General features: G+C 44.6%; 1 protein-coding gene across 2 annotated transcripts in view; it reads right to left on the bottom strand.

Moving 5' to 3' along the window:
• MAPKBP1 (mitogen-activated protein kinase binding protein 1) overlaps window positions 1-24,148 on the bottom strand; it is a 51,828-nt gene extending 27,680 nt beyond the window's left edge. For both annotated transcript variants that reach the window (XM_060096665.1, XM_060096666.1), the window contains exons 1-3: window positions 24,058-24,148; window positions 23,288-23,510; window positions 461-552 (exon numbers count right to left, since the gene is read on the bottom strand). In XM_060096665.1, the coding sequence (XP_059952648.1) occupies window positions 461-552; window positions 23,288-23,404 (209 nt within the window). In that variant the 5' untranslated portion in view covers window positions 23,405-23,510; window positions 24,058-24,148. The remainder of the gene's footprint in view (window positions 1-460; window positions 553-23,287; window positions 23,511-24,057) is intronic.
• Window positions 24,149-25,835: the final 1,687 nt, after the last annotated feature.

Here is a 25,835-nt window from a genome sequence, read left to right as displayed (position 1 = left end):
GCGTGGGTGGGTGTGGGCGGTCAAAAAGCAGGACAGGATGGCAACATAGACAACAGTCAACAAAGAGCCTTTATGTGGCCCCGTACCTCATTTATAAAAATGGCACCAGGGGCCTCCCTGGTGGCGCAGTGGTTAAGAGTCCGCCTGCCGATGCAGGGGATACGGGTTCGTGCCCCGGTCTGGGAGGATCCCATATGCCGCGGAGCGGCTGGGCCCGTGAGCCATGGCCGCTGGGCCTGCGCATCCGGAGCCTGTGCTCCGCAACGGGAGAGGCCACAACAGTGAGAGGCCCGCATACCGAAAAAAAAAAAAAAAAAAAAAAAAAAAAAAAAAAAAAAATGGCACCAAAACATTAACCTGGATGTATCTCCCAGAAGATACCAGAAAACCCCTGCCCACTCCAACTGGTTTAGCATAGCTATAAACTTCCATGCAATAAGACCACTTCCAAGACACTTACCCAGCTGGGTAGGCAACTAAACCCGATCGGGGATCACAGGCAAGTCCTCTGCCTCCAGACACTGTTATTCCAAGCACCTTCTCCAAGGTCACCTGTTGGAGCAAGACAGAGAAGTATTATGTTATGGATGGAGTGGGGCTGGGAAGGAGGAGTTGAAGGTAGCCGGGACCTTCTTCCATGCTGACTGTTTCCTGATGGCCCTGTCTTCTGACTTATCCAGGTCCTGATCTGGCCATAGGCCCCATGATCACATGGGAAAAAGCCAGTATACATCGCCAGCTTTTAACAGTGATCAAACTGCTAGGCCCATGGAAAAGAAAATGAAATGGTTAAAACTCAGCTCATGGCCACAGAGGGACAAGAACTCTCCCAATCCAGGAAGGCTCCATTTACAAGATAAAGTCTTGGGTCCCCAGACTGGCCTCTTGGGTGTATGAGACTCAGGAGAGGTCACTGATCTTCTTACCCTGGCAGGCATGAAACAAAGGCCACTCTGATCTCCAAGAGCCAGAAGAATGTTAGGTATCAATTAGGTGACTCATAATATCCCTGATCTATGCATTCCATCACACTCTTCCCCTCCATCAGATGTCTGCCAGTTCAAACAGACTCCAAGTCTAGTAGGCAGAGACATGGCTTAATGCTGTGTTTTGCAAAGCACAGAAGCTCAGAGTACTCTAATTATTATTATTAAGCCACAACTCCCACAGAGATGAAAGGGAAACATACGTAAAGTGCTCAGAGATTCTGAGAGGACATGGCCATGGGAGACATTCACCATCACTCTCTTCAACACTGTTGTTACCCCACACTGTCTGCAGGCCCTGGGACACACTGGACTAACCTCAAATTAGCTCCCTGATCTTTCTGCTAGATGATCCCATGTAAGATTCAGACTGCCCTGTAACCTCATCACTCCCTCACCCACTGCTATAAAATGTCTTGCATGTCACTCCTGGTCCAGTTTCCTCTAGCACTGTCTGGACTCCCTGCACTGGCCCTCCTCAGGGATGTCCTCGGTCTCCGCTGGCTCAGACAGAGGGGCTTCTGAATGTAGAATGGCCATGTAAACAGGCTAGAGTGTACTCTGCTAAGAGAGTCTTGGGGGCCTTAAGAGGGCGATGTGAACCAGAAACACTTCAGGGGTGTTCATATCAGTGGCACTGTGGTCTGCTCCTAGTCCAGGCCGGTATCTAGAGAGGAGAAGCCCATAGTCAATTATGGTAGTTTTAGGATCTCTCCTTCTGTCTTACTCTCCCAACTGGAGAATTCCAAGTGCTTCTAGAGGGCCTGTTTAAATTCTTATCTCCAAGGACCATTTTAGTTTGAATTAGGTTGGAAAGAAATGCCCTGAGGTGGCCAGAGACCAAAATAAGTCCCCTGGGGTGTTGTAGTTAAAGCTATTACCCTGGAAGGTCCCCAAGAGTCTTCTGTGCTTCTTGGGGATGTGGACCAGGAATTCCAACATGTGTCTACTCACTGACAGAGGCAGTTTAGTTCCAGGGCACCACACCTACCCACAACCACCTGGCACGCACCAAACTTGCCAGCTGCCCTTGGGCCTTTCTGAGGCACTAAACCTAGTGGGGGATAAACTAACTTTAGCCTACTCTATATATTCTTGATATTCTGCCCTAACTTATGCCTCTTTCCGTACTTTTTCTCAGCTTAACGACCCCTCCCCCTTCTCTGGCACCCAGTCACCTTTCTGAAAGGGCTGAGCACTGCACACTAACTGGAGAGCACAAAGTAACCCTGGAGAAGTCCGGGAGATACTCAGTTCAGGGCACCACACCCTATCCTGGCACTGTGCCTCTGGCTATCCCCGAGGGAGGGGTACTCAGGAACATTCCTGCTGCACCAACTGCCTACTGCAGAGAAGAGAGAAAGAGGAGCCTGAGGCCAACATTACCCACATAGATGAGAAAGGTCACCAAAGCAAGCACTGAGCTAAAAGGCCAACTCAACTTCTGTTCTCTTCAAGCTAATCTGATTTCAGGCAAATCCTTTGGATTCATATTTGCATCAATCCCTCCCTTATGCTTCAGCTTTGGTCCCAAAGAATCAGATCAGTCTGTGGGTTCTCAGCTTGCCTTCTCTCTGACAGGAATTTGGGTAGGTGTTTTGTGGGTAGATGATCCAGTTCCACAGAGAATTAATTCTGGACCTAGCTTGGAGTTTTTGACAGCGATCTAAAGCAGGAAGGAGATGTGAGTTACTCAGACCCGAAAGATCAGTGTTTATCAAACGTTTTTGACCACAACCCATCGTAAGAGACACATTTTATATCTTGATCCAGTATAAACATACATGCTCATAAAACTGAAATAAAAGTTTCACAGAAAAATACTTACTCTCATTGCATGAGATAAACTCCAATTTCTATTATATTCTATTTCATTAAAAAAATAATTCTGGTCATGGCCCACTTTATTGATTTCATGACCTACAAGTGGACTGGAAGCTGCAGTTTGAGAAACTGTGCTAAGGACCATCTCTCCCCGCTGGGCATGGGATTCATCTCTGGTCCCTGGCATCTTTGTGTCTGTCACTTTCCTCCTAGGACTCTCCACAGTGGAGCAGACATCCGGGCTAGGAAACCCCACAGACAGGAGTTTGCCTGGGCTCAAAACTTGGATGATTTTCAAAGGATTTACGGTTTTTGGCTTCCTCTGGATTTCTGAGCAGCTATCCAAGGGAAAAAAAGGCAGTTTCCTTTGACTCTGTGGAGGGGGAAGAGCAGGGGAAAAACATTCAGGGGCATCAGCTGGGTTTTATTTTAGGTTCTAACTCAAACCGGCTTCCTGTTTGCAGGGAGGTTTGGGGCTGAGCTCCACTTTCAAAGGATCTGAGAGTCCAGAGCTCCTGCAAGGCCTTCAATGTCTAGGCTTGTCCTGCAAGGCTGCTGCACGATGGACTTTATAAACTGACTCTCTCCCTTTCATAACCCTCTCCATATTACTTCTTTCCAAAAAGGTGGTACTGCTTCCATCTACCCTAAGACATGGAGACAAACCTGGACACCCCCTTGCAGACCCGCCCCGGGCTCACAGTGCCCAAGTCCAAGTAGCGGGGTGCTGCAGCTGGCTCACGCTGGCTCGGGAGAGCTGACTGTGCACCTCTTTTCCCGGCTCCACATTCAATGAGAGCACATTGGTAGCTTGAAAGCACCATGGCGGGAGCACTTACGCCGTGAAATCAGACAACGCTACAAATCAGGGCCCTTCCTCCCCCTCAGAGAGCATGTAAACATTTACCAATGCACCGCTAAGCTCAAGCAACTTTTCTCTCTCCCTCGGACTATGGCTGTAACTCCCATGTGTTCCCTCGGCTTCAGGCCTTGCTTCCTAGAGTCTTTTCTTTTTCTCAACATGGCAGGCCACAGTGATTCTTTCAAGAAATATAGGAGATCATGTCATTATGCTGCTCAAAAGTCTCCAACGGCTCCCCATCCAGATTCTTCACCCCGGTTTAGAAGGCCCTAAGTCACCTGGCCTCTGGCTGCCTCTCTGACCTCGTTTCCTACACTTCTCCCTCACTTACTCCACCTCAACCACCCTGGCGCCTGAAGCACCTCAAGTGGATTCTAGCTTCAGGTCCTCTGCATAGGCTTTTTATTCCTCCCACTAAAACTCCCTTGCCTCAACTACTCACACAGCTAATTCACTCAGGTCTTTGCTCAAAGGTCTTCTCCACAGGGAAGGCTTTCCAGACTGGCTTTACTGCTATCACTCTATACCCAACTTATCCTGCTTTATTTTTCTTCATTGTACTTAGAGTGAGATAGTGACCCAATATTGATTATATCTTTGTCCACATACTTACTGTCCGTCTCCTCTACCAGAATATGAGCTCCTTGAGGGCAAGGCCTAAGTTGTTACCCCTCACTGATGCATCCCTAGCACTTTAAACAGTGCCTGGCACAAAATGGGCACTTGATAAATATTTGATGAATAAATGAATGTCTGGCAGAGGCTTCAGGAACAGTGAAAGGACAGAGATGGGAAGCACAAGAAAACTGGGGTATTTCAGGCCAGTAAAGTTGCTCTCCACAAAGTATCTAAAACTGGTTGTGTGGGAATTCCCTGACGGCTCAGTGGTTAGGACTCTTAGGTCCAGAGGTTAGGCGTTTTCACTGCCGTGGCCCGGGTTCAATCCCTGGTGAGGGAACTAAGACCCCTCAAGCTATGTGGCCAAAAATAATAATAATAAAATAAAATAAAACTGGTTGTGACAGAAAGACCACGTCCAGATGAGGATAAGCATAAAGGGAGGTTAATGGTACCGGTAACATTTTGTTTCTTAAGCTGACAGTGGGCACACAATGGTTCAGTCTATTATTCTACATGTCTTTACTGTATGTCTTAAATATTGCACAGTGAATGTTTAAAAGAGAGAAAAAATATGATCCAGGATGTGGTGTGGGGCTCAGCACCTCATGAGCAACATCCTTCTATAGTTCACATCCCTGACTTCTCTTTATCCTAAAGTCACTTCGTTGACACTCGTTGACCCAGCAATGTGAGGGGAAGGGGTACAGAGAGCTCAAGAATCTGTGTTTTTATTTGATTTAGGTTTCTCATTAAGAGCTTATAAGGCTGCACATGTCTATGATGCTCTGACACGCTGCTTCCAGCAGAAGTTTTCAAGGACCACTGCACACATCCCTTCTCCTGACTGCTAAGTGTGGCAGCAGGTGATGAGATAGGGCTCCCTCAACCTGGGTCCCTGAGTAACTCTGATGAACAGAGCGCCTGCACTGACCCACACTACAACAAAAGTATGAGCAAGAAGTAAACTATCTGTTAAGTTATGGAGTTGTTGAGGTGATTTGTTACCACAGCATGACCTAGCCCAGCAATTTTCACACTTTTTGGTCTCTTACACTCTTTGGTTTCTTAACACTTTTAGAATTTATCAAGGACCTCAAAGAGCTTTCGTTTATACAAGTTATATCTATCAATATTTACTATATTAGAAATTACAATGGAAATACTTAAATAACTTTAATTCATTCAAAACTAATAATAAACCCATTACATGTTAACACTTTTATTAAAAGTAACTCTAGCTTCCAAAACAAAACCAAAAAAATTTAGTGAGAAGAGTGGCACTGTTTAACATTTTCGCAAATCTCTTTAAAGTCTGGCTTAACAGAAAACGGCTGGATTCTCATAACTGCATCTGCATTCAATCTGTTGTGATATGTTATTCTAGGTGAAGATTAAAAAAAAGTTGGCTTCATTTGGATATGTAATTGGAAAAGAGGGGATCACAGAGATCACCTAAAATGGTTTTGGGGACCCCAGGGATTTTGTGACTACACCTTGGCAACCAATAACCTAGCCCCTCCTGTATACTACAGCATCTCTCTTCATAAGGAAGCAAGCCCACTAGTATGAGAGTTCTGGCCTCAAGCATCATTTGAGGAAAATGAGGCAGGGAAGAGGCCCTATGAGAAAATAGCTGTCCTCAAAGTCAGGGATGGGGCCCCAAGTTCTGACAGGAACTTCAGTTCCAAATCCTCATGGCCCAAATGCCAATGAAATATAGCCCCAAAGACACACCAGGTAAATGATTCTGGCTGGTGAGTTGGGACACAACTGCTACAGGCAGCTGGCAACCTGATACATCCACAGTTCTAGGAACATCATGCACAATGAAAACTCAGAATTAAGAAGAGGGCACCCACTTTGTACTCTGCAGTGATCTCCTCCACATCTGCAACACAGCCTAGAAGCAGGGAGAATACTCGAGTTGTTACCCAGCCTTTCCTTGGACAGGTGGAGAGTGTTGAGATGGGGGAAAGCCTACACCAACCTGAAAGAGAGTGTCATCTTTCCCCAGAAGCAAGGCTGCAGGAGGGCAGAATTACTACAGACACACTGCAAAGGAAGGCTGAATACCCACCCCTCCCAACATGCACTAGGCAGGGCAGTACTGTATCCTCCTAAGAGAAAGAAGGAAAGCAAAATCATCCCTCACTGTAATGAGATAAAGGGATAACTTCATAATAGCCTATTCCCAAGAGAGAAGGAAAGAATAAAGCCAACTGTTTAAGAGCTCTTCTGGCTCTCATTAAAGTAGATGGAAAAAACAGGTGGCTCAGAGGCGACAGACGGAACTACTCGTTCATACTAGATAGAACAGTATTTTCCAACACGCAGACTGCAGCCTATTAATGGGATCTGAAATTGATTTAATAAGTTATGAATAACTAAAATAGAACAAAAATAGATCTCATGGCATGTAGTAATGGTAAGTACTGAACGTGAAACTTTATTTCAGGGGTGTGTGTGTGTGTGTGTGTGTGTGTGTGTGTGTGTGTGTACCCTGGGTCACAATGTAAAGTGTATTCCTTACTGTGAGTTGTTCTCAAAAATGTTTGAAAGTCACTGGGATGCTATGGGGGTCCTCAAAATCCATTAGGGAAGATGAATGACATACTACAAAGTAATCCAGTATGTGATGAGGGTCATAAGAAAGATATAAAGTACTCAAAAAGGAGGAAGAGAGATGATTTCTGAACAGGATAAGGAAAGGGAAACAATGAAGCTTTCCTGGAAGACTAGATGGAATGTGGCCTGGTCCTTGCAGTGAGGATAGGATTTTGACAGATGGAAATACAGAGAAAGGAATTCTCAGTAGAAGAAGTTGCATGAATGAGTTCGACAGAAGGAAACAACAGAGTAGGTGAGCAACGGTGAAAGCAAGGATCTTTTGTAGGAGACTTAGGTCAGGAGAGGTAGACTATAACCAGACCGGGCAGGGCCTTGATTGCCAAACTAAGTGGGGTCATCTGGAGGCTCTGGGAAGCCACTGAAGGGTTTCGAACCAGGGACACAATCAAAGCTATGTTTGGTGATGATGTATATAAGACACATAGCACAGGCAGGGAGCCCAATTAGGAGGCTATTACAACAGTTCAGGTGAGAGGTAATAAGGATCTAGACCAGCATGAAGATAGAGAGAGTAGAAAAGAAATAATGACAAAGAAAAAAGTGACGAAGCAAATAGAATTGGCAAGACGGGGCACTGTACAACTCTGGAGGAAAAAGACAGAAGACTCAAATTTTGAACTTCAGAGACAGGGAACAAGGAGGTGGTATGAAAAGAAATGCTGCCATGATCAGAAAGAGGACCTGGGTCCAGACAAAGGGGGGAAGGATGGGAACCGATGATGTCGGTTTTAGACGTGTTGAATCTAAGGCGCTTCAGGAATATTTAGTAGGAACCACAGAACATTCAACTTAGCAACATACACATGGAATTGATGCTTGGGAGAGAGGTGAGGGCCAGAAATAGATAGTTAAGAATTATTCACGGGGGCTTTCCTGGCGGCACAGTGGTTAAGAATCCGCCTGCCAATGCAGGGGACATGGGCTTGAGCCCTGGTCCAGGAAGATCCCACATGCTGCGGAGCAACTGAGCCAGGGCGCCACCGCTACTGAGCCTGTACTCTAGAGCCCATGAGCCACAACTACTGAGCCCATGTGCCACGACTACTAAAGCCCGCACGCCTAGAGCCCGTGCTCTGCAACAAGAGAAGCCGCAGCAATGAGAAGCCCATGCACCACAATGAAGAGCAGCGCCCCCCGCTCTCCGCAACTAGAGAAAAGCCCGAGTGCAGCAAATGAATACCCAACACAGCCAAAAATAAAATAAATAATAAAATAAATAAATTTTAAAAAATCTATGGAAAGAAAAAGAATTATTCACAGAACTTCCTTGGTGGTCCAGTGGTTAAGAGTCCATCTTCCAATGCAGGGGACATGGGTTCAATCCCTGGTTGGGGAACTAAGACCCCACATGCCATGGGGCAACTAAGCCTGCGCACCGCAGCTACTGAGCCTGCGCACCACAACCTGAGAGCCTGTGTGCCGCAACTAGGGAGCCCGTGTGCCACAACTACTGAGCCCACGCACTCTGAAGCCCGCGCGCCACAACTAGAGAGAAGCCTGCGTGCCACAATGAAAGATCCTGTGTGCCGCAACAAGACCTGATGCAGCCAAAACAGTAATAATAATAAAAATAAATAAAATATTTTTTTAAAAAAAGAATTATTCACAACATGGAGATGAAAACCACCACTGAAAGTACAATGAGGCAGGAGAAGACAGAGGGAAGAGAGAGTGAGTCTGAGGACAGAAATGGGGTTGTAGCTATTTTTAGAATATGGAGAAGATGAGGGCTCAGGCAGTTAGAAAGGGAGAAGGAGAACCAGGAAGCCAGTGAAGCGGAGAGTTCCCAGAAGGATGGGGTAGTCAATGTACGTGCTAAAAAGAAGTGAAGAAGCAAGAAATGGACTCTCCAGAGTCCAAAGCCATCTGCAACATAGCACAGGGTCCCCAGCAGTCCCAACCCCCTAAACACATGATCTCAGTAACTCTAAGCAAGGCCTTCTAAACTCTTCTGGTATCTCTCTCTCCAGTCCCTAGACCTGAGCAGCCCACAAGCTAGAGGAGAGGCACCAGCCAATGAGAGATCCAGTGTGTGGAGCCAACACACACATAAGACAACAGCACTGCTAGAGAAGGGTTTCTTGTTGAGCCCACAGCATACGCGATTCGAATCTGTTCTTGCTTTCTTAGTGCGAGGGACTACTACAGGGAGTCTGCAGTGGCGAGAAAGCAGCTGCTCCCTCGAGAGAGAAAACTAAGGGGCCAGAGCCACAAAAGGCCAAGGGTCATCTAGGATTCAGCTGATCTCAAACTGGTAAAGAAACCCCAGCAACTGGGAGGAAGCCAATCTCTGTTTTGGTTGCCATGTTTTGTTGCCACCCATTTCCTTCTTCCCCCTTCTCCCCTTCCCTACTTCTTAACCCCACTCAATACAAGTTATAAATACCTGAGTTGTAAGTCATTCCAGCCAAACTATGGGCTTGCTATTTCTATAAACAAGCATGTCACAGACCTGTCCGAGGCAGAGCCCTCTCTGCCTTTCCCTCCCTTCCTGCAGGTTAAGAATAACTATGCCTGTCTCTTGCCCACACACTACACTCTAATCTCACAAAGCAGATTCTCCACCAGATTCTGAGAACTGCCACTTATGCAAAAGCCACAGAGGAAGCCAAGGCCAGGAGGCTTTGTGCAGAGACTTAGCCAGCTGGGCAGAGACCCAGTGACCAGCCCTGGGAGGGGGGAGGGGGAAGCGGGTATCATGCCCAAGCTCACTCACTCCTGCTCCTTCAGAGACCAAAGTGCCATCTGGTCAGAGGCAGGAAGAGACACAATGGCTACTCCAAAACTGTAGAACAGACCTTGCCTCTCTACTCTGCTCCTGGTTTCTGTGGCTGATTTATGGTTCTACTTTCTATACCATGAAGTCTCCCAGAAACAAATAACTTCCAGTATGACAGAAAAACCAAGTTCTCTCACTAGAGATCAAGATTTGTTGGAGTTGAGCCAATTCTGCTGTGCTGAGATTAAAATAGCCTTAGCTTCTAAGGAAGGTGAGTCTGCCACTGCTTGGGAAGAGGTGACCTTAGAGATCCTTTAGCATAAGCCCCTGGAGACTAGAGAACAGAGGTTCCCAATTCCGGCTGATCAACAGAATTACTCAGAGGGCTTAACAAGTGGTTTTTTTTTTCAGATAGCAGTCCCTACCCTATACCCATCCCCTGCCTCTGCAAGATTCTTGATCAACAGCTATGGAGCAGGCTTCAAGAATCTGCATATTAAAGCTCTCCAGGTGGTTCTAGTGATTAATCAGGTGGGGAACTATTCAATTAAAGCATTTTGCCTTTTATTTCCAAATTTCAACCCCTCCTGGGACTAGGGAGAAAACAATGTTCTGAGTATTCTTACAAGAATACCCACACCCATGGGCTGCAAAAGGTCTTGGGCAGAGAGAGGACCTACAGCCATAATAGATACCATTTATTGAATGTGTACTCTGCGCCAAGAACTGTGCTAAACGCTTTGTAAGACCATCTCATTGAATACTCTTGACAACTTTATGAAGGACTAGTATTATTTCCATTTTGGTTATGACGGAGTCAAGTAAGTAGTCAGTGGAAGAACCAGGATTCAAACCTAAGTCTGTCTGGTTCCAGAAACCATGGTGACCAAGGAGGGAGTTCAGGCTCTCCAAAACCACCAGAATGTTGCAGTTTCTGAAAGAGCACACAGGGAAGTCACCATGCCATCATGGAGGCATCAGGGACAGGTCTGAGAACCAAGGTAGAAGGCAAAGGGCACAGGATGAAGAAGAGGGGCAACAGGGTCCTCTCCTCCTAGCGTTAATGTATTTTAAAAAGTAGCAAGTCTTATCAGTAGCTTAAATAGGTCTAAAAATGCGTTCTGACCTCTCCTCACAGAGATGGTTGCAGAGAAAGAGTAACAGAGGGTCTTCCAATGTCAGAGTACCCCACCTGGTCAGAGCATGCTCACGTCCAACTGGCATTAGAACCTACAGTCAACACAGACAGCTGACACCCATTTCCAAGGCAACTAAAACTACAGTGTTAGAAGCAGGGGATTATGATTTCATGTGCAGATGGAGGAAGAGGTAAGGATGGCATCAGACCTCAAACCAGTAGGGAACAAATGAGAAGCCTCTAGCCAAAGGACTCAATTATAATACAGCCAACAGCGGGCACCCAAGTCCAAACAGCAGCTTGAATAACACAGTGCCTGGTATAGAGCAGGTACTCCTACCCTCCCTTTCTCTTCCAGTTATCAGAAACGCAAGGATAGGAGACATCTCAATTTAAGCAACCAGAATAGAGGAAAAAAATTTTTTTTTCCTCTTTAAGGTCAGTCCTTGGTATACCAAGACCAGAACCACAAAGCTTTATGACCTAACAATCTGATCATCAAGAAAGGTCTAATTCTTCCTCATTCACCACCTCTACATGCCTGAGTTTTCTTAGCTTAATCTCTTGGTTTCCAAACTTTGTAACCAGGGAGAATACTAACTGTTCCTTATCTGGACTAAGTGTGCAAAGTGAATGTGTGTTCTGGGACAAGGGGAGTGGAGAGGACTCTCAGTGTCCCTGCAATCATGCCAACTTGTTCCATGAGACTCTCCTAGAAGTAGGAAGGTCTCTTCAATGTGTTATTCTCTATAAAATTCTCATTTCCTTTCCATTCCTAACGCCAACACCCTGGGTGAGGCCTTCGGCACCATATTCCTGGATACAGCAATGGCTTTCTAATCAAGCTCCTTACTGTAGACCCTGCCCTCCCCTCCCCAACCCATTAGAATAATCTTTCCATAGTACAGCTATGATCATGTCCCTCACCTGCTCAAAAACTTTCAATGGCTCCTTAATGCCAACTAAATAAATTATAAATGTCTTAGCCTAACATCCACCTGTCAATGGGCCCTATCGTTCTTCTAATTCTATTTCCTTCTACTCACCATATGAATGATGTGCTTTTGTCAATCTGGATTATTCATTATTCTGGAAAGGAGCGCTGGGGCTTTTGTTTATATTCTTCTGCCTGGAATGCCCTTCCCTTCCACCATCCCATACTGAAACCCTACCCTTCCTTCAAGAACCAGCTCAAATATCACATCCCCTATGATTCTTTCTGTGATCAACCTGGCCAGAAGTGACTCCTCCCTCCTTGGAATTCTTACAGCAGCACTTAATTTTCATCATTCACACGGCACGTGTTACTTAGTACCTTGTACAGAAGTTCTTTAAGGATCTGTCTTATCTCTCCTGCTACTCTATAATCTCCTGTAAAGCAGAGGCTGTATCTCATACAACTCTATGCTTATAGCACAACACACAATGTTTAATATAGTATATTTGTTGAATCCATTTTTAATACTTTAAAAATATTTGTGAATATTCTTTGGTGCATCTTAGTTAGTAAATTCTTTAACCTCCTAGAGAATTCTCCATCTATCATAGCCAAACCTAGAAGCTGGAGAAGGAAGCAGGAAGCAGGATTCTGATGCCTTTCCAGAAAGACTGGGGAAGGTCTGAATGGAATAATCCATGTGCCTTGCATGATTACAAACCAAACAGTTTTACCCCTGGCTTTAGTAAATACATGCATGGCATGGCTCTTCATAAATCTGACTTAAATTATAATTAACGCGTAAGTCCAAAAAGATTGAGATAATTTTTGTTTAATAAAAGTAACAATACTATTATTTAAAAAGAGCTTTACCTGTCCTTTTTAATCAGAAATGAATGGAGCTATAAGTAGTTATTCTGGATGTTAGAATTATGAATGACCTGTTTTCTTCTTTATGTTTCTCTATATGGTGTAAAAAAATCTTTTCAGAAAGCACATGTACTTCAGAAAGTATAAAAAGACATTTTATTTACCAAAGCTAACCAAGGAAATATTTTTGAGTATCAGAAATGAATTATCTTGGGACTTCCCTGGTGGTCCAGTGGCTAAGACTCCACGCTCCCAATGCAGGGGGCCCAGGTTCGATCTCTGGTCGGGGAACTAGAATCCCACATACGTGCCGCAACTAAAGATTCCTCATGCCGCAACTAAAGAGCCCGCATGCAGCAACGAAGATCTCACATGCCGCAATTAAGACCTGGCACAGCCTAAATAAATAAATATTTTTTTAAAAAAAGAAATGAATTATTTCAAATTCAAGGAGTTAATGATGAATTTGTGAGAAAATATTTTTATGTCCTATTATTACTAAAAAAACAAAGTTTATTATACCAGATATATTTTCCAACATTTGTACATAACTTCTTTAATAAAATGAGTATACAGATTTTTAAATTTAAACATTTTAGATTTAAATATGAAATACACATGTTTAAATTGGAGAGACTTTTATCTTTACTGTTTTTTTTCTACTTACAAAAATAACACACACTCATCGTAAAAAATTCCAACATTACAGAAATATAGAAATGTAGATAGTGAATGTCCACCATAATCTACTATCCCTCCCTGAGGTAACCAATTTTAACAACAGTTTGGTATTCATAGCCTCACAATTTTTTCTATGCATATACTAACATACATGTTTTAACAAAATATAAATAATCATTAACATAAAAACTGTTATACAGTTTGCTTTTTGTCACTTAATAGATCTTGTATACCCTCTCATATCAGTATATATAGATTGAACTCATTCTTTTCAACAAGTATAAGGTATTTCATTTATGGATGTACACCTATCTCCTATTGATGGTTACTTGGATTACTTCAAAGATTTCACTACTGTGAATAACGCTCCCCAACAACAGAAAAATTCAGTTATATACACTTTTGTGTGGTGTGTTTGCATAGAATAAAATCCCATAATTATAACTGTTAAATCAAAAGATATGAATATGTAAATTTTTCTTCTAATGGATATTACCAAGTTGTCCTCTAAAAAAGGTTAGATCAATGTCTGCTTTCACCAACAGCAGAAGGGTATGAGTGCACTTGTTTCCCCACATCTTCATATATTTTCTTTAAGCAAAAATTATTTAAATAGAATATTTCACTCTCATCCCAACATTAGAAACGTAAAACAATGGGTCATAAAATTAATGCGTTTTCACTCTGCCTTTAAATTCTTAGTCTGAAAGGATGCAGTAAGACTAATTCACTTCCCAAATTATTTCCCAGGATAAATGAATTAGCCCCAAAAGAAGAAAAAAGTTATATTTATTTCTACAGAAGCTACTGCTGTTAAAAAGCATGCTTACTGGGCTTCCCTGGTGGCGCAGTGATTGAAAGTCCGCCTGCCGATGCAAAGGACATGGGTTCGTGCCCAGGTCCGGGAAGATCCCACATGTGGTGGAGCGGCTGGGCCCGTGAGCCATGGCCGCTGAGCCTGTGCGTCTGGAGCCTGTGCTCCGCAACGGGAGAGGCCACAACAGTGAGAGGCCCGTGTACCGCCAAAAAAAAAAAAAAAAAGCATCCTTACTACTCCAGTGATTTCCAATCAGACACAGTAAATTAGGGCTCCCCCCACTCCTGGTTCACTAGCTTGCCTTTTTTAATTCCCCAAAATCATATCCATAGCCCTGAAATAAATTACACAGTAGTTAGTATCAAAAAGAATATTTGCTAAACCTTTCTTTTGGTCAGTAGTTAAAGTATAGATACAAGTTAATATTGGCAAGAAAAAGGGGCTGAAGATAGGTCACAATAAAAAGCTGCACAGGGAGGATGATTCAGTGTTGGAACAGAAGAGGTTGAACCTGCAAAAGAGGACTTCTCACAAATGGAAACTTGAAGGAATAAAATCTTGCCAGCAAATTAGAAGAAAATTCCTGGATATTCTAGAAATATGTGGACCCTGATAATATAAGCAAACCCTTAATAGCTGTAAACTTATTTAGATCTTACAATGTGCTTTCACATTCATTAAATCTCATTGAATCCTCACAACAGCCCTAGGAGAAAGCCATCACACACACACACACACACACACAAAATCAGCATGGCTACTTAAAGTATGGCCCAAGGAAGAGTAGCATGGGCATCACTTGGGAGCCTGGTAGTAATGCAGAGTCTCGGGGTGGGTCTGAATCTCAATCTGCATTTTAACAGGGCCTCTTGCCCCCACCCACTAATCTGTCTACACCTCAACTCAGAGAAGCCCTGTTCACCAGCCAACTATGAGGGAAAGTCTCTACCACAGCTGCTGTGGAGGCCTCAAAAGGGAGACCAAAGCAGCCTGGGGAAGGAAGGACAGCATAAGGAGAAAGGGCATGTTCAGAAAAGTCAGCAGCAGGTTATTATGTCATACGAAAACCATCATGGTGTACAAAGATACTGTGCTTTCCCAAATAGAAGCTGACCAATAGTGTCAGGGTACCAGAGGCAAGCCTGCAGCCTGTCCATTGCATGTTTAGTCCTGACAAGCAGCTGCTTGCTTTTCTCTAGGCAGTAGCTGAATGGTGGCAAGAGTCAAGATTTCTGAGCATGCTCCGAGCTCCTCCCCCATGATCACAAACTAGCTTGGGGCTTCCTCTCCTCAGGACTAACTGGGGCAGCTGCAGGAAAGCACGCATTAAGATCCCATGCTTTTGCAACCATAATGTTATCACTGTTGCCTATTTGAGGAAATAAATCAAAATAATACAAGTTTGAGATCAGGTGAGGCAAGGCACTTGCTCAAGGAACTTAGCAACCCCAGAGCCCACCCAGCCAAACAGACTCAGGTGGGCAAATGACCTCATTTTCATGTTCACTGAGCCCCAACTGTCATCATCCAGGTCAGCCCTGGCACAGGGTATTTTAGATCCAGCTTCTTTCACAGAAAACAGGCATCTCAACTCAGCGACTCTCCGCAGCTTCAAAGATAAGGTCAGTTGTGTGTAGGGACAGCCACAGAGGTAACAAAGAGGTGGAGAATGGGGATGAAGAAGGAGAGATTTGGGGGAGGTGGCACTAACAAGCAGTCAGGAGTGTGAGCTACACAATCAACCGCCAACTAAGAGCAGAACAGTTTAAAGCCTCATGATACCCACACACAAAAACAACCGAGGCATCTGTTGGTCTCCACTTCACTCCCCCACCTCACTCCAACCCCAAGAGAGAAGCAGCAACTGCTTGTGGCTTATGGTCATCTGGAACCACACAGCTGTGCCCTGTCAACTTGACATTCACGTACCCACAGAACCACGAGCTGTACAGTTCCTAACGGTACCACAGAATGAGAAGCTGGGATACAGTTCACGAAACTGGAGTTGGGAGTGGGAAGAGGAGCAAGGATGCAAGGGACAAGGGTTACTGAATGATGGTTCTAAAATAACATTCTAAGAAGTTCATTAAATTAACTTTTATGGGGAATGTTGGGGGAAAAGTCTATTTTTTAAGGTACTGCCCTTTTCCAAGCTGATCGCAGACGTGACTCTTGGCTATCGCAATACTGGGCATACTTCTGTGCTCAGTGTCATGTTTTGCACATGAAGACTCCCTGGGAGGAGTACAGGTTAAAGATGAAGAGCAGGCTTTGGAGTTAAGATAGCCAAGATTTGAATCCCAGCTCAGTCATCTACTGGCTATACAACCACCTCTCTGAGCATCAGTTTCCTCATTTACGAAATGGGGATAGTAATAGTACTTATAGGAGGGTGGTGTGAAACTTAAATGAGATAATATACGTACATGCTTAAGCACAGTACACAGCAAAAAACTCAATAAATGTTAGCCATTATTACCACTACAAATATTATTATTTCTAGTATTATTATTGTGAGATAAAGACAGGGAGCACTGACAACAAAGGCTGGAAAGGGGTGGTTCCAATGCTACTTGGAAGTGTTGAATAGCACAAATCTATAATGGATAGAGAAGAAGAAACTTGAAAAGAGCAAATAGTCAAGATCAAGTCCTTGAGTACTTTAATTTTTAACAATAAAATCATCTTAATTACATAAGACAAAAATCTCATCTCACCTTAATGACACCATTAGCATCACATCCTTCAGAAACTTGGCAGTGTTCTATTCCTTGACTTGGGTGGTGGTTACGTGAGCAATCATTTTATAATTATTCACAATACAAGGTTATATTATTATATTTCATAAACTTTTCCATGTCTGTTATATTTCACAATTTTTTTACGTTTCATTTTTAAGTGCAAGCACCTTTAATGGGTCAGCTGAACTCACAGGGAAATGACCAGAAGCACCACTAAAGGAACAAAGAAAGCAAAGACAGAGGAGAGGTATGACGGGAAGTCAGAAACTTACTGAGCTCAGCACAAGTGAGAAGCAATGTTCAAACCCAGAAGAACCTGAGGAATTCCTTCTCAGGATTCCTCCAAAAGAGAATGTGACAAAGTGGGGAATAAAACCAAAATAAAACAGCCACGTGGTCTCACAAAGTGTTGTTCCAAGATCCCTCACTACATTTAAATCTCAACTATGAATGAAGGGGCAGGGAAGGGAAAGTATCTTTAGCTCCATTCCAGGTTTGGGGGGAAGATAAAGTGTATAAATTTAAAAATCTAACCTAAAAAGAGATTGTTTTATAGACTAGGGAAACAACACACAGAGCATTACAAACATTCTCTGTGATAAAATGAGAGAGGGTGGAATTCACTCCCTAGAAGTCTAAGAGGAGATATCCATAATATGAACTCATTCTTCTGTAAGCGTCCTTCAAAACCAGAGGAAAATGCTGTGGCCAATTAAGAAGCACTGTGAACTTGCTGATACAACAGTTAGGAGGAAGGAAACCAAGATTTGGAAAATCTGAACAACCAAAAATACCAACCCTAAAGATCTACACTGCCCAATCTGTCTGCCACACTCACTTTATTTCTTGCCCTCCCCCTACCCCCCATTTTTTCAAAAGAGGTAACAGAAGTTAAACTAAAATCCACAATGTGGATTTGATTCAGTAAACTTCCAAACAGATGGGCAGCTCTCACTCCACACCTCTACTGAGAACTGATGTGAAAGAAAGCTGACAGAAACCTGGCCCTGTCCTGCATTAAACAACAGAGCCCAGAGGAGAGGCTTAGCTTGTAGCAGTGGGAATGTGATTCATAATATAACAAATCCTACTGAAAACACTGTAGCTTTTTTTCCTACCAACAGGGCAGTCTGGACATGAAGTAAAAACCAACAGATACTCTGAGAACAACAGTGGGACAGACCATGTTCCCAGAGAAGCTTAGTTTGAATAAACATAATCCCAAATTTCAAGCCCTAGACTGTTTTCCAAACAAAGAGGCAGTGATAACAGCCACAAGTTCAACTTGAGACTCAGGGGGTTGACAGAGAGGTTATAGAGGTCAGGCTGAAGCCTCGTTTCTATGAATGTTTTTTCATTAGTCAAGAAATGAAAACACACAGATAACAAACAGAAGAGAGAAGTGAAGTCAGAGAAATACCAATGGCCCCAAAGACAGTCAAAATACTAGCAAGAAAGAAGACAGTGACTCAAACAGATCCAACAGGGGAAACTTGCCCTAAATTACAAGCTGAGAGAGGGAAAAGAAACTTGGAAAGCAGCAGTCCTGTTAGACTCCGAAATAAGTGAGGCCAAATAGATGAGGGCAGGCTTTGCAAGACAACTTAAAGCCTGAAGAGGCTGGGCTATTTTAGACAGCAAAGCAAGAGGTGTTGGGCTGCAGAGAGAAGAATCCTCTCTCTCCAGTGAGACTTACTTTGAAGGCTGAGGGCAGCTGCAGGCACCGGAAGGAAAAGGAAATGGAGATCAAAGGAACAAGACCAGAACACCTCACACTTTTCCCTGTACACCACCTGTTCTGAGGAGCTCAAGACACTTCACAAGCCTTAGCTGAAGACTACATCATAGACAGAAAACTCAACAAGAACTTGCCCAAGTTCACTCACAAAGACAGGTGAGGGGCAGGGCTGCTGGCCACAGAGGCCTCTACTCTCGGTCATCTATTCTAGGTGGGGAGCCCAGAGAGTATGTATTGAACACTAAAAACTCTTGGTTGCTATGAGTCCCAAGGGCAGTGGGTAGTGGAACGGTGACAAAAAAAAACTGGCTAGGACTCAGGGATATTATCATAAAGTTTTCCTATTTCTGCCCCCAAGGGAAATTTCTGCTGATCTAAGTAAGGCAATGACCAGCTCCTTACATCTTACCCTACAACAGGGCAATTCTCTCAGATCTATCCCTGATACAGCAGTTTAACAGAGCAATCAGTCCAGAAGATACAATGGAGATTAAAAAAACTACTCAAGGAGAAGAGTATACTTACTGGGCTAGCTTTATATATTCTCAAGAAGCCTCAGTGAGGACTTGGGTATGAAGCCAACAGATTTCAAGGTGGGCTGAAACCAGCAGTGGGCTTCTGGTGGAACTTAATACATACAAAACTAAAAAACTCTACCCCCAGAGGTTCTGATTCCATATAGATAGGATGGGGCCCAGGAATGCGTATTTTTTTGAAAGCTGCACAGGTATTCTCATGTCTTACTGCCCTCCTGACCTCTCCCCCAAGTTGAGCGCCATCAAGCTAGAGCCAGCCAGTGATCCATAAATGCTTTGAAAAAAGGATTTCCATGGTGGCGCACTGGTTAAGAATCTGCCTGCCAATGCAGGGGACACAGGTTCGAGCCCTGGTCCGGGAAGATCCCACATGCAGCAGAGCAAATAAGCCCACGCGCCACGACTACTGAGCCTGCGCTCTAGAGCCCGCGAGCCACAATGCCTAGGGCCCGTGCTCCACAACACAAGAAGCCACTGCGATGAGAAACCCGTGCACCAAAGAGTAGCCCCGGCTCGCCACAGCTAGAGAAAGCCCACCCGCAGCAACGAAGACCCAACACAGCCAAAAATAAATAAGTATATAAATACATTTATATTAAAAAAATGAATATGACTCCTCACTGCCAAATAGGCATAATAAAGAGTCTCAGTACTAATACCTGGGCTCAAACACTAATCCAGTTTTTTCTTCCCTATGAAACTCACCTACACGAATTCTTCTTACAGCCACATATTAAAAGGCTCAAAGCACTACCATACAATCAAGCCGGAGAAACACTGGGGGAAGAAATGGTGGGGGGGGGGAGGATATGAATTAGACTTATATTCATAAAAACTGAGAACTAGAAGAAAGTTGCAGTCACCTTGTCCATTGTTTCCAAAGGGACAATATATAACTCGGATTGTATTAATGGCTATTAATAAGGAAGAAGATTTCAAAACCTCCCTCACTCACTTTTTCAAAACCTAACAACCCTCCAGCACTGGCAATCCTTTTGTCTCCCTAAATTTAAATCTTGCCTGCTTGGCCTCAGTCCATTTCTGTCCTTTGTTAAAATGAAAAACAACCCAGCTCCTTCCACATAAAAATCTTTCAGAAACTTTAAGAAAAGAGGGGGAGGGTTAGCCACCAAGAGCACACACATTTGCTTCTTAAGGAAAACACAGTTCAACTGAGATGAGAGAAAGAAGTGACAATTGCACAGGATTTGAAGTTGAAGAGTGTTTACAACTGATAACTTTGAGTTACACTTCATCAAGACTCAGCAGATCTGGCAGAAAACCTCAAATTACTCTTTTCCAATTCTGTTACACTGCAGAGACTTCCTTCCCTCCCTTACAGAAAGTTTAATACAAACCTCAGCTCTCATCTACTCTCTCTAATAACTTAAATCCCCATCTCTACTGGCTCTCACTTTGGCTTTTAACCATATTTTAACCATATTTTTAACTAGGTCTCTCCTGAATTAAAAAGCCTTTAATGAGCACTACTTTCCTTTCTCTCTAATGCCCTTCACACATAAATAGGCTACATCTCTATTTCTTTTTTTCACATTTTATTCTTCCTAATTTTGATTTCTCTGCTAAAGAGGTCACAAACTCCTCCCTATCATTTTTGCTATTCTTCTGGAATTTCAAGGTTATCCCCACTATATTTGACATCTTTAAATTGTTCTCATTCATTTATTCATTTAGTATTTAGTGCATTCCTTACACTGTACTACACAGTGTGATGTAAAGGAAATAAAGAACATGGCCCTGACCTTAGGAAATGAAGACATACATAAAAGAACAATTAGAGATTGGTTCCAAGGTAGTAGGGCTAGTCAGAGAAGGCCCTGTGGCTCCAGTAAATACAGAGTTGGATCTAAAAATAAGTGGAGAATTTGGTGAAAAGCCTACTTTAGACAGCAGGAACAGTTATGATTCAAAGCAGCAGGCCATATGAGGGAAGAGCTGCAGAAAGGCCCTCTGTCGCTCCCTTCTTTGTCCCCACCCCACACAAAAGGCACATGTCTTTTGGTCTTCAAATTTTGTTTCAGAGTTATTTATCCATGAAGCACAAACTCTCTGACTGTTACCACAGCTACCACATATTAGAGCAGCTCACAAAGCCTTGTACAGCAGGTCTTAATGTTAGTTACCACAAGGCAGGCTTTTAGAATCATCTCAGGTAGAGTCTTCTGTAAGGAGTGTGGGGAGACAGGCATCTGCAAGGTCCGAGGCACACAAAGGCAGCTACTACTTTGGGTGCTAAAGATATGCACCAGCACTCTTGCTCTGTCAGACTGTTCAAGAGTCATTCAACTTCAGCTAAGTATTTCCTTCATTCACAGCTCTAGGACAAACAAAGCCATTTAAAGCAGTCTGAAGCACTGAATTCCTATTTGAAGCAGGGATGTTTAATGGTGATGCCAAGGATTCCCTTTTTCACGGTTTTCCTTGAGAGCTTCTCCTCTTCTCTTGCCTCAGGACTCACAGTTCAAGCATCCCTTTCTCTGTGAAGTTTTTTTCTAATCCCCCTAAGCTGATTTAGTTTCCCTCCCCTGTGCTGCCATTAACACCTTTATACATACTTCTAGGACAGCATTTACCACACCATGTTGTAATTACTTGTTTACATGTCTGATGAGCCACAAGCTCTTTGATGGCAAGGATATAAGGTTTTATTCATTGCTGATTCTACACATAATAGGCACACAATAAACGTTTGTAGAATGCATTAATGATGAACGACATGGTAAATTTTAAAGAATGGTAACCGTACAATCCAGATTCCAGACCAAAATTACAATAAGTATTAATACTGAAGACTAAACTCCCATCATACATTTCTATTACCTGTACCATTCTTGTTCAGAAAAAGAGGCCAAAGATACACGAAGATGGCTCTAATAGTGCTGGTCATTGCCAAGTTACCAGCCAAGAATATGAGAGCTTACAGTACTAAGAATGATCCAACGCAACAAATGAGCGAAGGGAGCCAAATCTAAGACAGTGTCTATGTTTCAGGCTCATTCTCCTGCCTCTGGAGACTAAGAACCATGATTAATGAGAGCCCTCGGAAAAGTCACTGTCTCCACAGCCATGGAACCTTGTGCCCCATTTTGATTCCTGTTGAATGAAACATACAGCAAAGGTGTTCACCTTCTGACCAAATCCACGTAAGGTTTTGCTAAGGGACAGGGATCTGAGTTAAGTCCTCCCAGAACTCTGCCATGCTGTATATTAGCATTCTAAATCACTCCGCATTGGGTTCACTCATCTCTGAAGAGATACAAGCAAGGCAACACAATGCTGCTGTCTCAAATGCCTCTCCCTGTAGCAACCCTGCACTACACAAGGCTACTGTGTTTACAGGCTGCTTATAAGACACAAAAGCCTAATCGGATCCTGTGGGAACAAGGCCCCAGGTTCCCTCAGGGATTAAATAAATTCGTCTACTTTTGTATTCCCAAACTTGTGGAGCTCTACAAAGTTGAAGAAAGCATAAACATCTACACCCAGACATGGGAGAGGATGGAAAGGGACTTGGTCTCTGAGGAACTTCTGCAGCAGGGTGAGATATAGTGAATGAGATAAGCAATGTTCAAGGGCAAACCAGAATTGCTTGGCTGGCAGATATTTGGCCCCTTGTATGTTACCATTCCTAAAAAGCCAAGAAACTCCAGTTAGATTAATTCAGGTCTCTTGAATAGATAAGTAAATTTGTTTTGACACCAGGGAAGAGCATCTACCTAGCCGATTCCTCGGACTAGGTGTTTTAGCATATTTCTTTCTGCTACCACTGTCTTACATAACCCCAGCTGTGACACTAACACTTGTGGCTACATTAGTGGCAGCTCAGCCCTTCACAGGATATGTGGTCCCACTACCCTCTTCCAAGAAGGAAAACTGAGTCACAGCATATCAACTGGCTTCCCCAAGCACAGACTTAAGTTTGTAGTGAGGCCACAACTGAACCCGGGTTGCCTTCCTCATGTTCTTCCCTTTTCATAGATGAATCTCAGCATGCTCATCCCTGCTTGCTCATTGCTTTCTTGAGGGGCAGAGATGGGCACACTTGGTCCTCTAGAGCCAAAGTGAGCTTCTAGTTCTCCTCTTTCCCAAGAAAGAGTAAGGTAAAAGACGTACATGGAGCAGAGGAGGGTAGGGGAGGAAAGGGCTGGCTCCCAATACTAGGACTCACCTTGGAGCTGAGGTCCTCTCGCCGGTTTCCTGCCTTACTCCTGCGTAATTTGATGGATGGGGATCGCAGAAGGTTCTTGATCCGGCTGGTAATGGTTGACCCTTCCACAGCCATCATGATGAGGAGCCCCCTGGGACACTTCCTGGCGCAATCTTAGGACTTGTCTCAACAGCGGCACTGCTTTCCCACTCCACAGGGCCTTCCAGTATGCCCTCTCACTGACCTGAGATGGCAGAAGCCACCTTACCTTCCGCCTAGCCGTGTCTGCAGCTCTTATCTCTAGGTACTGCCCTCTCCCTTCGCCTCATCCCCACCTTCAAGCCCAGTGCGGTTTCTTACAACGCCTGAAGGACAGACTCATGTAAAGGGGGGCTAAAAAGCCTGAGCTGAGAAGAAACGCAGGGCCACACCTGCCAGAGGCGTTCAACTGAAAGGATGGGATGGGCCCTAGAAGGGCTAGTGGCCGGTCTGATTCCCGTTAATTCCCAACTGTTCTCATGGCATCTGCAGTGTCCAAAGAAGGAGGCCGCCGAGGCCACCGAGGAGTCCCACGGGGTTCTTGAGCACCTGCGCTGGCGGCCGCAGGGACACTCAGCGTGGCGGGGCTCGCTGTGGCCCTGCAACACGTTCTGCCACGGGAGCCTCCCTCCCCCACCCACGACCCTCCTGAGCTCGCTCTCGGCCAGCCGCAGGAGCCCTAAACCTTTCACTTTCCGCTCCCTCAGAAGCCCCTGCTACTCGCCAGCGCCCCCACTCGGGCCCAGCCTCACCAGCCCCGGGCCGCGCGGGCCGCCCGGCTCGCAGCGCCCTCAGGCATCGCGCTCAGCGATTTCAGCTCCGCGGCGGCAGCGGCAGCAACAGCTATGGTGGCACGAGCGGCTCAAAACGCGAACTATCGCCTGGGCTCAGCTACGAGCTGGGTAGGAGGAGCGGAGGCGAGGGGGAGCGGTCTCTACGCAGGAGGGCGTTACCAGAGTGGACGGGTACTGCTTATAGGGGCGGAGCCAATGAAAGGGTCTAGGAAGTAGAGGGCAGGGGACTTGCGAACCACGGATTCCGCACAATGCAGTCGCGACTATGGTTCCTAGCTAGAGGAAGGTCGGCAGAACACGGCTTCAGAACTGAGAAAACCAAGCCTTTTATGGTATTATCAGGCCCGGTCCCCCAGATAAGTGCACTTCCCAGAGCCCCAACAAAACGGTAACCACGCCCCCAGGGTGCTACGGTTGGCATTTGATAGACCCGAGGAACCAGAGCTGAAACTAACTCCTAGCTCAGAATTACAAGACTGGGGTACAGCCATAAGGTCTGTTCCCAAGCGCTGGGATTTAAAACGGATATAATAGTTTCTGCTCGTCGCCTGCCCGGCGCGTTCACCTACGTGGAAATGACTCTCCTGAGTAACTCTTTCGACCGCTGAGAAGTGTATTGAACTAGGCAACCGGATTGGCCGTGATGGAAGAAAGGGGAGGGAGCCTAGGCGGGAAGGGAGGCGGGGTGTCAGGTCAATGTGCCTATGGATCTGTTTCATGGATTCCTTAGCCTCCAATGTTCCATTGTGTTCTCATCCAGAGTTAACCAGGACTTTGTTGCTCCAGATATTTAACATGTTCCTGTCAAAATTTACTCGTGAAGCCTTTTCCGTAGTACAGTTACTTTGGCGAGATCACTGCCAAGTTTGCTGTCACTAGATTCCGTGGTATAATTTTTCTAGCTCATGGGCGGGGTGTGGGGGATGGCAGAGCGTGCACAGAAATACCTTTACATATTATTTCATACGTGTTTCAGCCTAAGATTATTTTCTAGGAGCCTTTCTGCCTCATTGCTATTTAGAGAAATTACCTTACAAAAAGGTTAACCTATGCCAAAACACTTGGGCTCCAGAGAAATAGTACACTGATACATCTCTCATCTGACCCAGACAGATCCTTGGAACCCCTGGGGGAGATGACCTATTAGCAAGAGGGAAGGACTCCTAAACCCATTGCTGTGAGTGGGTCTTGTAGAGCCAAGTGGCAAAACAGGTATATTCTTGTGTGTATTGTAGCAGGTATTAAGAATGAGAACTGTAAAGCTAGCAAGTTGACACAAATATCAGGGAAGCCACCTCCTGGGAAGACCAACTGGTAATAGCTACCAGATGCATGACGCTTCCTTCCCTTCAACCACGTGTTGCAGACATAATGAAATATAAAATGGGATTTTCACATTTTCTAATCTGGAGAAAGAGCCAAGGGTCATTAGCCACACCAGTAAGAAATAGGGGGTTGGTTCCTTCAACTCCTTGCTAGTCTGTGATTTTACCTCCATGGGGGGCGGGGGGTGGCCGGAAAGAAGGAACCAATATAACACTGTTAATAAAGGGTGCCACCTGGTGTCCTTACTTGTGTGCTGCATTCCCTAGCAACTGCCATCTCCACCCACTAGAGTTGTCCCTAATTCTCTCCAGATAATTTTTGTGTCCACTATTAGCTTTCTCACTTACATAACCACTCATGGCCAGGAAATGGGTTTACATAATGTCATTGGTCATTTCCTGTACAAAGCT

This window comes from Mesoplodon densirostris, chromosome 4, assembly GCF_025265405.1.
Source record: "Mesoplodon densirostris isolate mMesDen1 chromosome 4, mMesDen1 primary haplotype, whole genome shotgun sequence".
Taxonomy (NCBI): Eukaryota; Metazoa; Chordata; class Mammalia; order Artiodactyla; family Ziphiidae; genus Mesoplodon; species Mesoplodon densirostris.
This window is presented reverse-complemented; position numbering and strand designations above follow the sequence as displayed.